At 47.1% G+C, this 13,963-nt stretch overlaps 2 protein-coding genes across 3 annotated transcripts in view; one reads left to right on the forward strand and one right to left on the reverse strand.

The window, feature by feature from the left end:
- LOC142857741 (low-density lipoprotein receptor-related protein 2-like) overlaps positions 1 to 1,054 on the forward strand; it is a 49,183-nt gene extending 48,129 nt beyond the window's left edge. Inside the window, exons 32-33 of one of the 2 annotated variants that reach the window (XM_075986530.1) lie at positions 509 to 608; positions 976 to 1,054. In XM_075986530.1, the coding sequence (XP_075842645.1) occupies positions 509 to 608; positions 976 to 1,005 (130 nt within the window). In that variant the 3' untranslated portion in view covers positions 1,006 to 1,054. Of the gene's footprint in view, positions 1 to 508; positions 784 to 975 lie in introns of those variants that run through there. The other variant, XM_075986529.1, reaches the window with a different exon arrangement.
- A 7,159-nt stretch (positions 1,055 to 8,213) lies between these two features.
- On the reverse strand, positions 8,214 to 9,995 carry Cldn23 (claudin 23). Its single transcript, XM_075986531.1, has one exon. It carries the CDS (start codon positions 9,646 to 9,648, stop codon positions 8,761 to 8,763), a length of 888 nt encoding a protein of 295 aa, XP_075842646.1. The 5' UTR covers positions 9,649 to 9,995; the 3' UTR covers positions 8,214 to 8,760.
- Positions 9,996 to 13,963: the final 3,968 nt, after the last annotated feature.

The following is a 13,963-nucleotide window of genomic DNA, read 5'->3' on the forward strand; positions in this document are numbered from 1 at the left end:
TGCTATTTTTATCCACTTTCCTGCTTAACTTGTGTCCCACTGCCCCTTGCCTGTCCTTGAAGTTATTTCTCATTGACTGGTCACTGGCCTTCCTTCAGGAGAGAATCAATCCTATATTTGCATAATAACACATAATAATCGACTCAAGTGCTATCCACTCTAGATCACTTGCCTTATTTAAGAGATTATGAAAATGAAACACAGTTTCTATGTAGCTAACCATGACAGTGCATAAATGATTGTATGCTTTTTGGATTTATTTATTTTTACATATTGGGTGTGTTCGTCTGAATGCATGCATGTCCACTGTGTGCACAGTGCCTTCAGAGGCCAGAAGAGGTTGTTGAATCCCTGGAACTGGAGTTCCAGACAGTTTTGAGCATCTGTGTGGATACTGGAAGCTGAATTCAGGTCCTCTGCAAGAGCAGGGCATACTCTTAAGCACTGGGCCATCTCTCCCTTGGTTTGTACGCAAGCTATTCTTGTGATATTGTTTCTGTGATTGTAGAACATCGTCAAGAAATGTGGACCATGATAAAGAAAACAGCCAAGAAGAAGAAAATCTAATGAATAGCGAAACTTTTGTCAACGAAGTCTATGATGATCAGGTACGCCAAGGGGGCTGGGAAGACTCTGAGGAAAAAGCTTTGTGAGACATGCTTAGAGTACAACTGTGGAAAGTCCGAGCTGGGTGAACGTAGCTCTTGTTTATACCAAACTTCTGCTTACTAAGTCTTTGGTCTTTAGCTCTGCTTTGAAGAATTACAAAGAAACATGCATGAAGTAGTAGCCTAGATGTTTCAGTAGCATGCACACACAGGGCTAATTCTTTTGGGAGTGGGGTGGGCTGTTCCTGGATTAGAGGTCCCCCGGAAACTTAGCTACTCCTTCCCTGTGGTCTCCCCATCTCCAAGTTCCACCAACTCTATCTCCTTGTTCTGTGTGAATGTAGCATATGTTTTCTCACTCCCACAGGAATCCTTAACCTCTTTACAAACTGAATGACCTCCTTAACAAAGAGCTGCACCTCTCAATAAATATTGTCTGTCCAGTTCCTTGTCTGCTGTCCTCACTTCCTGAACCGTTTGTGGTAAATGCTGATTTACTTCAAGTGATTCCTTCTGAAATTAGAAGCGGTCTTCTGGTTTTGCTAGTGGATTTTGTAAAACTGTAGCTTCTTAGATGCGGTGAGAATTCAGTTTGAGTTACATATAGCTGAGGCCAAGACTCAGCTACGAGGGATCCTTACCCCTGGTCACCTGACCCAGTGCCAGTCGGAAGTTCTAGATTTAAATCTTGACTCTGACACTGACTTTGTGGCCGCTAATCCTCTGAACCAGTTTCCTAGTTTATCAAAGATCTTCTTGCCTCTCGGGTAGAAGCCAAGTTCCTGCAGGGTGGCAAGTGTTCAAGTATTTGTTCTCCAGCATCAGCATCATAGGTAAATTTCACCTCTAGGCTGGCACTCCTTTGTAAAAACTGTTTTCTTTATCATAACTTCAGTCAGAAATGAACAGAATGGGTAAAAATATACTTTGTAGGTATAGAATCTCAGACACGTGCTATGTCTAATGATATGTAAAATGATGTCAGTGGGAATTGTGGTCACCTGCATAGGATATAGGCTACACCAGGATTCATCCTAACTAGCTCTTACCTGCTGGGGACCACACAAGTGCTTGGCCTGCCAATCTATCTGTTTGTCTTGCTAGATTCTTACTGCTTCATGAAATCAAAGGCACTGAATTTGTGATGTACATAGGGTCACAACAGTAGTGTGGTCTAAAATTTGGTAGGAGCAACCTCGGGCAAAGCACTTTGTCTTGTGTAATGCCTGTGTATGGCTTGGCATACACAGTACCCGAATCCAGTCACATGACTCTAAACTGTAATGAACCCAATATCACTTAGGAGAGTTTTCTAGTTTGGGTCTTTTCTAGACTTTTGCATTTTGTCTCACAGAATGAGTTTGTGCAACTCACTAAAGCTAACGGGAAGCTCTATAATTTCTGTGGGCAGTGCTCAAAATGTTCTGGGCTCTTCAATGAGGTATGAAGTCTGATAAGAAAAGATCAGCTTGACCAGAAGAACAAATGCCAGGGAAGCCTCCCTTCCTGATTAGGCCGTGCTGGGTCTTTCTGTCTTGATGATAGGATGAGCATCATTAGGTTGTACATGAGTTCAGTGGTGTGTGTGAGAACTCATCCCCACCTTCCAGGACCCTGTGTCCCTTTGCCCACAAAAGGGCTTTATCTTTCTACCTCTGAAAAACTAACATCACTGACCGTTCTGCCCTTGTCCACACATGTATGAAAAGGACATGAAAAAATCAGGCTCCAAAGTGGGTATGGATGATAAACATCTGTATTATTATCACTGTGGGTAGCCTGGAGTTGCTGTCCTATTTCCCTGGGGACCTTCTTGCAGCCCCCCAGGACTTGTGTTCTGGCTAGATCGGTCAGCTTCTGCAGGCTCTGGGCTTGAATGTGACTGTCACTGAGTGCATCAGTCACTCCTGTGTCCTGGATCCCAATGCAGAACCCAGAAATTCCTGCCATTTCCTTTGCTTTCGAGAGCAATAAAGTTGTGGACCATAGTCAGACCAGTGTGTTGTGTATTTTCCCTCCTCCTCTTATCGCATGTCTGACCGGGCTATGTTTTCCTATGAGTCTAAGCTTAAGTATTCTCATTCTGAATCTATTTTAACACAACTCTTAGGGCCTTCTCTATTCAAGGATTTATAAAATATACTGAGTGTCCATTTCATCAGAAGGACATGCTTTTAGAATTGAATCTCAAGACTGTATTGAATTTCAAACTATTCCTACCTCCTGAACTGGTTTGTCAATTTCACAATCTTATCAGCTGGTTAAAATGATATATTTTAAACTACAAGAGTCTCCTAGTATGGCAGTATCCCTGTTAAGTGTTAATTTACCAGTTTCGGTGGTGGCGCACACCTTTAATCCCAGCACTCGGGAGGCAGAGGCAGGCGGATCTCTGTGAGTTCGAGGTCAGCCTGGTCTACAAGAGCTAGTTCCAGGACAGGAACCAAAAGCTACAGAGAAACCCTGTCTCGAAAAATCAAAAAAAAAAAGTTACCAGTTTCTTTACAGGTAATGCTATCAGAACCTCTAGTTTATGGCTTCTTAGCTAGGGCTACTATGATGAAACACCACGATTAAAACAACTGGAGAAGCCAAGTGTTTAGTTGACAAATCCTGATCACAGCCCAGTTAGGTTAGTCAAGGCAAGAACTCAAAACAGGCTGAAACCTGGAGATAGGAGTTGACGCAGAGGCCATTGGAAGGATGCTGCTTACTGGCTTGTTTCTCATGGCTTGCTCAGCCGGCTTTCTTATAGAACTCAAGACCACCAGTTCAGGGCTGGCCCCACCTACACTGGAGTGGGCCCACCCACATCAACCACTAACTTTGAAAAACTGTCAAAGACAACCCAGTCTTATGGAGGCATTTTCTCAATTGAGGTTCTCTGCTCTCAGATTACCCTAGCTTGTGTTGAGTTGACATAAAACTAGCCAGCACAATAGCATAGTTTGGCCAACTAAATCAACCCATTTCCTTCCTAATCTCTGTATCCTAAACTCTTTTAAAAGATGGAAATTAAGGAGGCAGGTTATGGAGTCAGGTTCTTTTTACATGAATAGATAGAGAAATAAACCTATGTGAAATCTCTTGAGTTGTCTTCTGGGAAAAAAAAAAAAAGATCTTTAGAAATGTACATGGACCTGTGAATTAGGGCCAAAGTCCTCCCATGCCCTTGACCTCTCAGGCCTGCTAGCAATTCAAAGTTAAATTAAGCACTTAGAACTTGGTATAGAAAACAACCAGGAAAGGGGGAATTCTGAGTGGGTGCTACTATTTTAACTCTGGGAGGCTTAAGGGATTCAGAGAGACTGAGAACTCTGAAATAGATTTTGTGGCTCTCAGATCCACTTCTAGCATTTAGGCCAACTTGTTCAAATTTTATTTCTGTGTTCCCAATCCAACACTTAACTGTTAGCATCTGTATACTAAGGTGAAGGAGACCCTCTTGTCATTTCCAACAGTCTTTCCAGCATTACAGATGAGGGCATGGGACTGGCAAGGGCAAAGCTCACACCAGCAGCAGAGACTGACCACTCATGTGCCCCAAAAGTTGTCCACACTGCTTAGCCCCTGGCAGCCCAGTGATAAGAGGAAGCCATTTGGGGGCCCCATGGCATAAATGGCTATTGAAGTGTGTGGAAGGAGATGGCAGGGGCATTAGCCATGCAAGTGGCAAAGATGCTTGCTCTCTGTGAAATAATCTTTCTACTCTCTCGGGTCCTCCCTCCCCCTAATAGTCATGTTGATTTCCAAGCGGGACAGCTGGTTCACCTCCTTGTCAGTCGGGGAAATGCTTAAATCAAGTCCTTTGTTTCATACTTCATTCTACTGTGCGATACAGGCTCTTGCCATGCCGCCCAGGCTGGCCTTGGACTCCCAGAACTCTCATGTCAGCCTCCCAAGTGTTGAGATTCTAGCTATCAGCCCACACTGAAGGCACCCCTCCTCATCCCCCACTGAAGAACCAAGCGCCTGGTGAGCATTGTCCCCTGTGCTGAGCTTTCTCCAGGCTTCTTTGGTTTGAACAAGCCCATCTTTGTTTTCATGACCTTACTTCTCATTATGGAAGGACAAGGGAAGAGGTCATTTTACTGCTTGCAGCTCAGTGAGTTCACAGAGGAATATGAGGGGCAAGATAGGGTAAGAACCTCAAATACTGTTTTTTAAATTTGAAGTGATAGATAGTTGAGTCCTGGTCATTCTTTCCGCACAGGGAGAAGGAGCTCATCTTTAGTGATATCCACCCCCTGGAACTGGGAACAGTGGCCACGGGTATATAAAACTCTCTGTATGCACGGCAAGTTATGTATGAGGAGAGGGAAAGGCTTTTAGTGTGAATGTGTGTGTGTGTGTGTGTGTGTGTGTGTGTGTGTGTGTGTGCACGCACACGTGCGTGCGTGCGTGCATGCATGTATGCACAGAGCAAATGTCCCTAGGCTGGCTTCAAACTCACTATATAGCATTGTATGACCTTGAGTTCCTAAACCTCCTGTCTCTACTTTCCAAATTCTGGGATTGCAGGCATGCACCATCACATCCAGAGAATCGGGGGCTCTGAGTCTCCAGTGTGTTACCTGCCTAATGGTTTGTGGGGTGATTTGTAGCTTAGTAGAATAAAATGTTCTGCACCAGCTCTTTACGTCAAATTGCTTTTTATTCTGAAAGCGTTCTACAACACTGATTGTGTTTGTTCCACAGCGTGTTTCCTACAAATGGTACTATTATTCACCTAATAAAAAGCAAATGTCACGATGTCTTAGTTGCCACAGACGAAAGAAAACACGTTTAGGGGAGTGGGCTCTGTCATCCCCTCTGCCTGTAATATGCCCATCTCTCTTCTTTCGCTTTTCTGCTCAAACATGACCTTTCTCCTCGTATTTTTCTGAAGCATCACCCCCTGCCTCCGTCGTGTGACCCTGACTCACTGCTCTTCATCCTATCGTGTGGGATCTCCCACTAGAGTCTGTCAGAGCCAAATTGTTTTGTTTTCCACTGTCCACAAAGTGTGCTTGCAAAATGTCAGATGTTTAAAATACTTTCTGGGTGGATGCGCTGTGCAATAAAGAAGAGGTGGCTTCTGAAGCCGCCTGCCAGCCCTTCCCACAGCCTCCAAGCAGATAAACAGCTTCTGCTCTGCAAAACCACACCTCAAGTCCTTGGTGAGGCTCGTGTCCCAGGGAAAGGGCGACTGGAGAACAGGCATAGCCAATACTGTGTAAAGCGATCTCTTCTCTGCTTTCCTGGCCTCTATGGCCTCTAGGCAAGCTTGAGCGGCATGGGAAGACTGTAGGGGTTAAGTGGTGATGGTTTATGTGCTGACCGATGGGACATATAATAGGTGTCTGGTGCAAGGTGGCTGTGCCATCCTACATGGGTGAGCTAACGTCAGTGCAGCGTCTGATGGGTCAATGTCAACTCCCCTGGCCAGGAATCACAATCACTCACTGCAGGACAACAAAGATGACTTCCTCCAACATCTTGTTTAAAGCCGAAGGTCAGTGTGTGCTTCTGCGGCAGAGATTGACCACTGGGACAAGAAATGATCCCAGGCCCACGCGGGAATCTCTTTCCATGCTGTCCTGAGCGTGTTTTGACCAAAAAAAAAATCATTTAAAAAGGGAGGTTTGGAAAAAAAAAAAAAAAAAAGGAGGTTTGGATCCACTTCTGCTGATGCAGGGAGGGGGAATAGTTTTAGCTTTCAGTGATCCAATATTAATCATCACAGAAAAGGTGTTTGCCTATAAATCAGGGAGAATAACTGTGAGGGAGTAAAAAGGCAGAAGAGACCAACTTTGCTCTGTATTAGCATACACCAGCAGTACTTGGAGCCAAGAGCAGGTAAAATTCAAGAAACCAGGACCTCCACATTATTGGCTACCTTTGGGCTTCAGCCTTCAACTGCTGTCTTCGAAGTGGGAGTTAAATACACCTGGGCTACACTGTCTATCCTAGCTCTGCAGCCAAGCATACTGGCTGGGAATATGGTAACTTGACATAAGCTAGAATTATCTGAAAGGCGGGAACTCCAACTGAGAAAAATGCCTTCATAAAATCTGTCTGTGGAGCATTATCTCTATTAGTGATTGATAAGGAAAGAGTCCATTCCATTGTGGGTGGGGTCATCCCTGGACTGGTGGTCCCAGGTTCTATAAGAAAGTAGACCGGACAAGCCATGAGGATCAAGCCCGTAAGCAGCACCCTCCAGACTCTCTGCATCAGCTCCTGCTTCCAGGTTCCTGCTCTGTTGGAATTCCTGTCCTGACTCCCTCCAGCAATGGACTATGATGTGGAAGTGTAAGCCAAATAACCCCTTTTCTCCCCAGCTTGCTGTGGTCATGGTGTCTCACCACAGCAACAGAAACCCTAATACAGACAGATAGTAAGCTGCCACCTTCTAAAGTGTCTATCAGCAGGTGCTCAGAGGTCTGTTGGCGAATGGCCTCCTGCCTCCAGCTGCAATTAAGTGAAGCAAAGTCCCAGCTGGAGCTTTGCCACCTGGAGTGCCTCCAGGACCCTATACACCGCCACAGTGGTTCTCAGTCTCCCTAATGCTGTGACCCCGTAATGCAGGTCTTCATGTTGTACATGATGCCCACCATAGAATTAGTTCATTATTTTCATAGTGTTATGAATTGTAAGTATCTGATACTCGGGATATCTGATAGGTGATTCCCAAAGGGGCCGCTACCTGTAGGTTGAGAATCACTGTACTGGGGTCTTCTGGGATCTACTTTTGAAGCAGTTTCAGGGGCTGCCACCTGGGTATTTGTGTTTGGAAAGTGATATGCCTGCCTGTTAACATAGGGGTCCTCGGGGGGGGGGGCAAAAGTTGGTTTCACTTCTAAGTGGCTAGGGTGGTAAATTCCTACCTTCTCAGTCCTCCTTAAGTGTCAGTTCCTTCGATTGTCACTTTCCGTGGTCAGGGCTGCCTGAATGCCTGGTTCCCACTTCTGTACTTTAAATAACAGATTTGGTTCAGTTACAGGCACTTTGAACTCCATTGCTTAGCAAGCCATGGAACACAGCTGCCCGCCTGGGACATAAAGTACCTGGGCAAGAGGAGGAGTGGACTTCTACCCTCATCCCGAAACTGGTGCCTCTCGGGTTTTTTTTTTTTTCAACAATAGACTTGGCTGGCACTGAAAACAAGCTGAGCCTGAAAACAAAGCAATCCGGGACTTGAGTGGGGCCCCTTGGCTCCTTTCAGTAATCTTAGGAGGAGAAGGGCCAAGATGTGAATGCCTGATTGTAGACAGGGCGCCTAAGCCGCCAGGAACCTGCTAGTCCCAAATGCTGAAAGTCCCAACAGTGACGCTGGAGACAAGCTTTTGTAGGATACTGAGACTGATGTTTAAAATTTTTATTTATAAATAAGATATGTACATATGGACTTGAGCCAAATGCAACTTAACAGTTTGGTTTTGTATAAAATGTATCTCTCTGTTCAGGGGTGAGGTATCTAGGGAACAAACAGTACAGTGTAGTGTCAAGTTTTTTATTCTCCTGGCTTCTGGAAGACAACTTCTTGAATAAGCTCAACCTCCTACATAGAAATAAGTGGTTAGAAAAGATAAATAGTACATATACACAAAGACATATAAATAGGAGTTGAACGAGTTACTTCACTTCATAAAAGCCATTGAAGCTGCTGGTTTTACAGAACATCCTTCGAACACAGCCAAACAGATTTACAGTTTTGGGCCATTTGAGTTCTCAGGAAACTGAAGCAAGGAGGGGGAACAAACAAAACAAAAAACAAACAAACAAAATCCCCAAACCACCTCAACAGCGATGTTTATAAAGACTCATGGGTAACTTAGAACACAGTACTTTCAAGATGTTACACCTTTTAAGACCTGTTGCCTGGTTGCGATTTTGTTGTTGCTGCTACTGCGATTAAACAGTATGCAAAACGTCACCCTCTCTCATCACTGCCTGAGAAGACCTGTTCCCTCTGGAGAAAACCGAAACTCCTTAAAAGTAAGTGAACCCAGCCTAGTATCTGGGTAGGAGTTCGGCCTTCAGAAAGGAAGGTTTGCCCTCCAAACAGAAAGGTGTCCAGGGTTCTGGTTGCAGACATCATGGCAACATACAAGTTCAAGTCACCTTCAGACCCCATGCGGTGCTCAGGTAGACTGTAGGTGAGCTGCATCTATAGGTCTGAGTCGCAGGGCAGCGAATTGTGGCAGGGCCGAGTACTGAGAGAGGAGGAACCGCCTTGGGAGGTGGATGTCTTCTCTTCTCCGTCAAGCACATCCATTGGATTGGTGTAGGACTTGGGGGGCGGCCGTGGCATCGGGAATCCGACCTTAAGTTTGCTGGTGGTCCGTTGCTCGGCGGCAGGAGGGGGCCGATGTTGGCCCTCGCTGTAGTACTTGATGGCTGGTGTGAGTGCGGGCTCCGGCCAGTCCACATAGACGGTGCTGATGCTGCTGCGGCGCGGGCCTGCGGGGGGCGCCTTGCGACAGCGGCGACAGCGCTCTTCGCACCAGGGCGCAAAGCTGAGCGCCAGCGAGAAGCCGCCCAGCAGCAGCAAGCAACTGCCTAGGTAGCCCAGCACCAGGCTATAGCTGACTTGCACGGTGACCGGGCTGTCCGGGGCGGGTAGGACGTTGCGGTCCCCCAAGAAGTGGTTGTACCAAGAGACTGGGACGAGACTGAAGAGGCCCGCGACGAAAAGTACGATGCCCGAGAGGCCAGCTAGTCCGAAGTGGGGCTCTTCTTGCCAGCAGCGCACCCCGAGCGACGCCAGCAGCAGCCCCAAGGCGGTGATGGCCAGTGACGTGACCATGAGTCCCCGGGCCGCCTGTACAGGTTGGGTTTGGAAGTAGTTCAACTCGTCACGCTGGCCGCACTCGCGCTCCCGACTGCTCTGTTCTCGACATATGTCCCACAGACCCTGGTATAGCACCACGTCCACTGGCTGGTCCAGAAAGCCCTTCACCAGCCGCCAGCCCGGTGTCAGTGTACTGATGAGATTGAGCAGCAGCCCGCAGGGCGTGAACACCATGCCCAGAATCATCACCACCGGAGTCCGCATCCCTCGTAGCTTCGCGGGTCCCCAGCACCCGTGCCTGCTCCGTAACGCACCCCGGACCCGAGGTCCCCAAGTCTGCGACGCTGCCTGGCTGGAAAGCAGCGATGCTCCGTGCGCTCTCTGGACGCTCTTTGTCTCCCGCGCGGGACCGTCCCCACTGAGCCTCTCGCACCAGGTCCCCTCCTCTCACTCGTCCCGAACGCTCCGCCCTCTCGCCCAGCCTCTGTCTCTAATCGAAACTGGTTCCGAGTCGGGTCACACCGAAACCGCACACCCAGGTGCGGTCCTCGCTGCCAAACCCAACCCGATGGGAGGGGCAGCAGCGGCAGGGCCACCTGGTAAGAAGCGACCTCGGACTCTGAGGACTCGGACACCCCACCCGGCCCGGCCACTTCGCCCCGCCCGCCCCAATGGCTTAGGGCTCGAGCAAAGGTCGCCCCGCCCTGGTTCCGTGGCGCCGCCCACACTCTTATGGGCAGGACGAAGGGGGCGGGCTGTTGGTGTAGCCTCACCTGTCGCTTGGCTGTGCACCTTCCTCTCTTCCTGGTCCAGCTCTGTTCACCCTATTCCCCACCCCGACCCCTAGCCGCCCGACTGCCCACGGACCCTGCCGACTTAAGTCTTCCTCCACTCCCAGATGGTGATCAGTGTCCCCTGAAAGTTTTGCGCTGCCACTCACATCCTCCCAGGATGCACAGGACCTGTGTGCACCACAGTTCCCAGGCTCAGGGAGTATCCAAACAGTTGCGCTATGGAAACCTTGCTAGGTATGTTTGACAAAGACTCCAAACTCCGCATGAAGTTCAACTCATAAGAAAGGGGGAGTGTTTCTGGCTTTAGGAGCTTGTAAAAATAAAACTTCAAGTGAATAAGATAACTGCATGATTGTTCCGTTCAGGACTTAGCAAGCCTGTAATGTATTGCAGAAAATCCATAGTTTTGTTTACTCTGAAATTAAGGCTTCAGATAAACACAAAGGGATGGAATAGGATTGGTTATTGCCTAAAGAATGCCAACTAGCTTTTTTTCACGTAAAAAGACAAACTCGTAATCAAAGAAATATAATTAGAAGAAGCACTTTATTCTTCTTGATTGATAAAATGAAAGTTTGAAAATCTGCCTTGGCAAAGGTAGGCGCTAGCTAGTGACTCCTGATGTCATCGATTTAGTGTACAGCCTTTAATAATCCAATTTGACAGAATATAGGGTTTACAATGCACCTGTTTAGGTCTTTCTTAAAGTTTTGTATAATGTTCACATAATTGCACAAATCATGGGTTTCATTATGGCATCAATACATGTTTTGCTCATTGAATACCACTTAGGCTGACACTGGCATTCATCTGAGCTTTTGCTTGCCTGTGTGTGAGTTATCTGCCTTCCCCTTTGCTCTTCACACTAAACCATTTCCCTCCTTAAATACCATCAAGTATTTAGTACGTATTTTCTTTATGTTTGGACGAGTCATGCTTTTACTTTAAAATGTTCTTTTACATTTTTTCTGTATTTTTTTTTTTTTGGTTTTTCGAGACAGGGTTTCTCTGTGGCTTTGGAGCCTGTCCTGGAACTAGCTCTGTAGACCAGGCTGGTCTCGAACTCACAGAGATCCGCCTGCCTCTGCCTCCCGAGTGCTGGGATTAAAGGCGTGTGCCACCATCGCCCGGCAGAAATACTTTTTTATATAATGTGTTATAATAAAACTATTTGGTAAAATCAGTCAACTTAGTGCTGTGGTAATTTTGAACATTCTACAGTGAACAATCTCAGGGAGGCGAGGCACTACTTTCAGGGTTAATTTTTTTAAAATACATTTTTTTAATTAAAATTTTAAAAATTATTTTTAAACAATGCATAAGTGTGTCTATGTCCCTGTGTGGTGTGTTTACATGTGCACACAAGAGGGGAGATGGTGACACCGAATCCCCAGAACCGTAGTTTGAGGAGATCGTGAGCCACTAGAAGTGGGTGCTAAGAACCAAAACCTTACCCTATGCAAGAGCAGTATTCGTTCTTAGTCGCTTAGCCATAAAAAATTAAGTCGTGACTAATGGTGCTGCCCTAGTTTGTTTTCTGTTGGTGCGATAAAACACCAACCAAAACCAATTTGGGAAGGGAATGTCACATATATGGCTTCACCTCCCATTGTTGAGGTAAATCGGGGCAGGACCTGGGAGCTAGAACCTGGAGGCAGGAACTGAAGCAGAGGTCGTGGAGTGCTGGCTTGACACTCAGTCTTGAGCAGTTTGCTTTCTTATACAACCCAGGGTCACTTGCCCCGGAGTGGCTGGGCCCTCCCACATCGGTCACTAATCAAGAAATGACCCCATGGATAGTCTGGCAGGTCAATCCGATGGAAGCAGTTCTTTAAATGAGGCTCCCTCTTCTAGGATGGCTCTGGTTTGTTGGTGGAAACCACAAACAAGCTGATGGAAAGCAATCAGCACATGGACCTGCCATAAAATTTACTGGTTTCCTCCTTGTTAACGGCACAGGTTTGCAGCGTGGAGGACACTCCCGTTGCTCAACTATTGACGCCACCCTGCTCCAGAACTTTGGGATGGTTTCAAACTGAAACTGTCTGCTAAACAGAGGCATCTGGACGAGGCCAGAGCAGGCAGAGAAAGTTGTAGACTGAACGTGGGCCAGCAGAACAGAACTGAGCATGAGAGAAGCCCCATAGCGTGGGGGTGGGTGGGGGAGACAGAGAGAGTGGGCAGAGTGGAAGACAAAAAGAGAGACCGGGCAAAAGAAAAGAGAGAGAGCTGAAACAGGAGGATTAAAAGGAGAATGAGTAACTGCAGGGAGGGAAGCCATGAGCTGGAGAAGTTTAGGGTCAGGGAGGAGGTGAGAAGAGCTGGGATGCTTTAATGGACACTGACATTTGGAAGAAGTATTTGTGATGCTGAGGGAGCCTGGAGGCCATCTTGCCAGTTTGTATGCTAATAGGATCCCTTCTGCCAGTGCTGAGGAAAATGGCTCCTGTTGGTAGAGGGACCAACTTCACAATTTCCTGAGGAATGCCTGGTTTGGGGTAACAGCCAGAATTTGGGGGAATGGAGTTACCTTTGGACCCAACAGTAACGTGTGTTACAATTTTCTTCTTTTCTCTAAGTGGAAGTGTTTCCTATGGTGTTTGTGCCGTTGTGTTTAGCTCTTCATCTCCCAGTAGATGCTCTCGTGCACTGTGCTGTGAAGATGATGTCTTGACGTCATTTTGAGCCCAACTTTTATTTCTTCTGAGTTATGGCCACAAATAGAATTGCAGCATCATGTGGGAAATGAAATAGCATCCGTTTACTTTCCTACCCCAGCCTGGAACTTCTGATTGCTCCGCCCACTCCCCCAAAAATCTCTCCCTGCTGAGGTAAACTGGTCTCCTCCCACAACTCCAAGGAACTAGCTCTTGTAGGCCAGGGTGGTCTTGAACTCCGCCTGCCTCTGCCTCCTTAGTGCTGGAATTAAAGGCGTGCGCCACCACTGTCCAGCGTCATTTTTCTTTGTAGCTGACCCTGATGCATTTGAGTTGGAAGGATCTGAGGTTCCTTCTCCCTCTTCTCTCTCTCTTTCTGCAATACACCCCTTTCAATAAAACTTCACACTCACTCTCTGTCCACGTGATCTATTTGTCTGTCCCTTACCCGCCACAGTTTGGACCTCACCCATATGCCATGAAACCTGCAAAGATCCCAATTCACGCCTTAAATCTTTCAAGGGTGAGACAGCAGATGATTTCCTGAAAAGGATCAAGTCCTGGGATGAGTTCACACAATTTTAACTACTCAGATTAGGTTCGTCACTTTTTCTGTTCTTGCTATGACGACTTGGCTGAAGAGGAAATACTTTTTGGGCTCACGATAACTTCCTGTTTCCCCAGCTCTGGTGAGGCAGTGTGTGACAGTGAAAGGGTGTAGCAGAGGGAAGAAACTGTGGTAAGGAGGGGCACGAGGGTGACCAAGATGTAAGCATGTCTCTGGCACTCTCAGTTTCCCTCTAGTGAGCCATCTTCTCTCTGCCTTGCCAGGCAATCCTCGGGAGCCACCTACCTGCTTTCTATCGATACGGAATGGTTTCTGACGTCTAGCATTTTGTACCTGGAGGTACGTGATGTATGTAGCCTGGAATAGAATTTCAACTTGTCACAGGGCAATCAGCAACTTTCCAGTTTGATCACAGGGACCACTGGGGATGCTTGGGCAAACAGGTTCCTGAGCCGCATTCCAGACCCTGAATGGGGCTTTCTATGGAAACAGTGAACCCCCACTAGCTTACGAGGCCCCAGAATGTTCTCCAGCTAGGGGGGGATATTTTCTGCTTTTGA

The sequence above is a fragment of the Microtus pennsylvanicus genome, chromosome 9 (assembly GCF_037038515.1).
Source record: "Microtus pennsylvanicus isolate mMicPen1 chromosome 9, mMicPen1.hap1, whole genome shotgun sequence".
Taxonomy (NCBI): Eukaryota; Metazoa; Chordata; class Mammalia; order Rodentia; family Cricetidae; genus Microtus; species Microtus pennsylvanicus.

Excerpts from the sequence above, each read along its gene's own strand:
- Cldn23 (XM_075986531.1), bottom strand. The coding sequence starts at position 9,648 with ATGCGGACTCCGGTGGTGATGATTCTGGGCATGGTGTTCACGCCCTGC.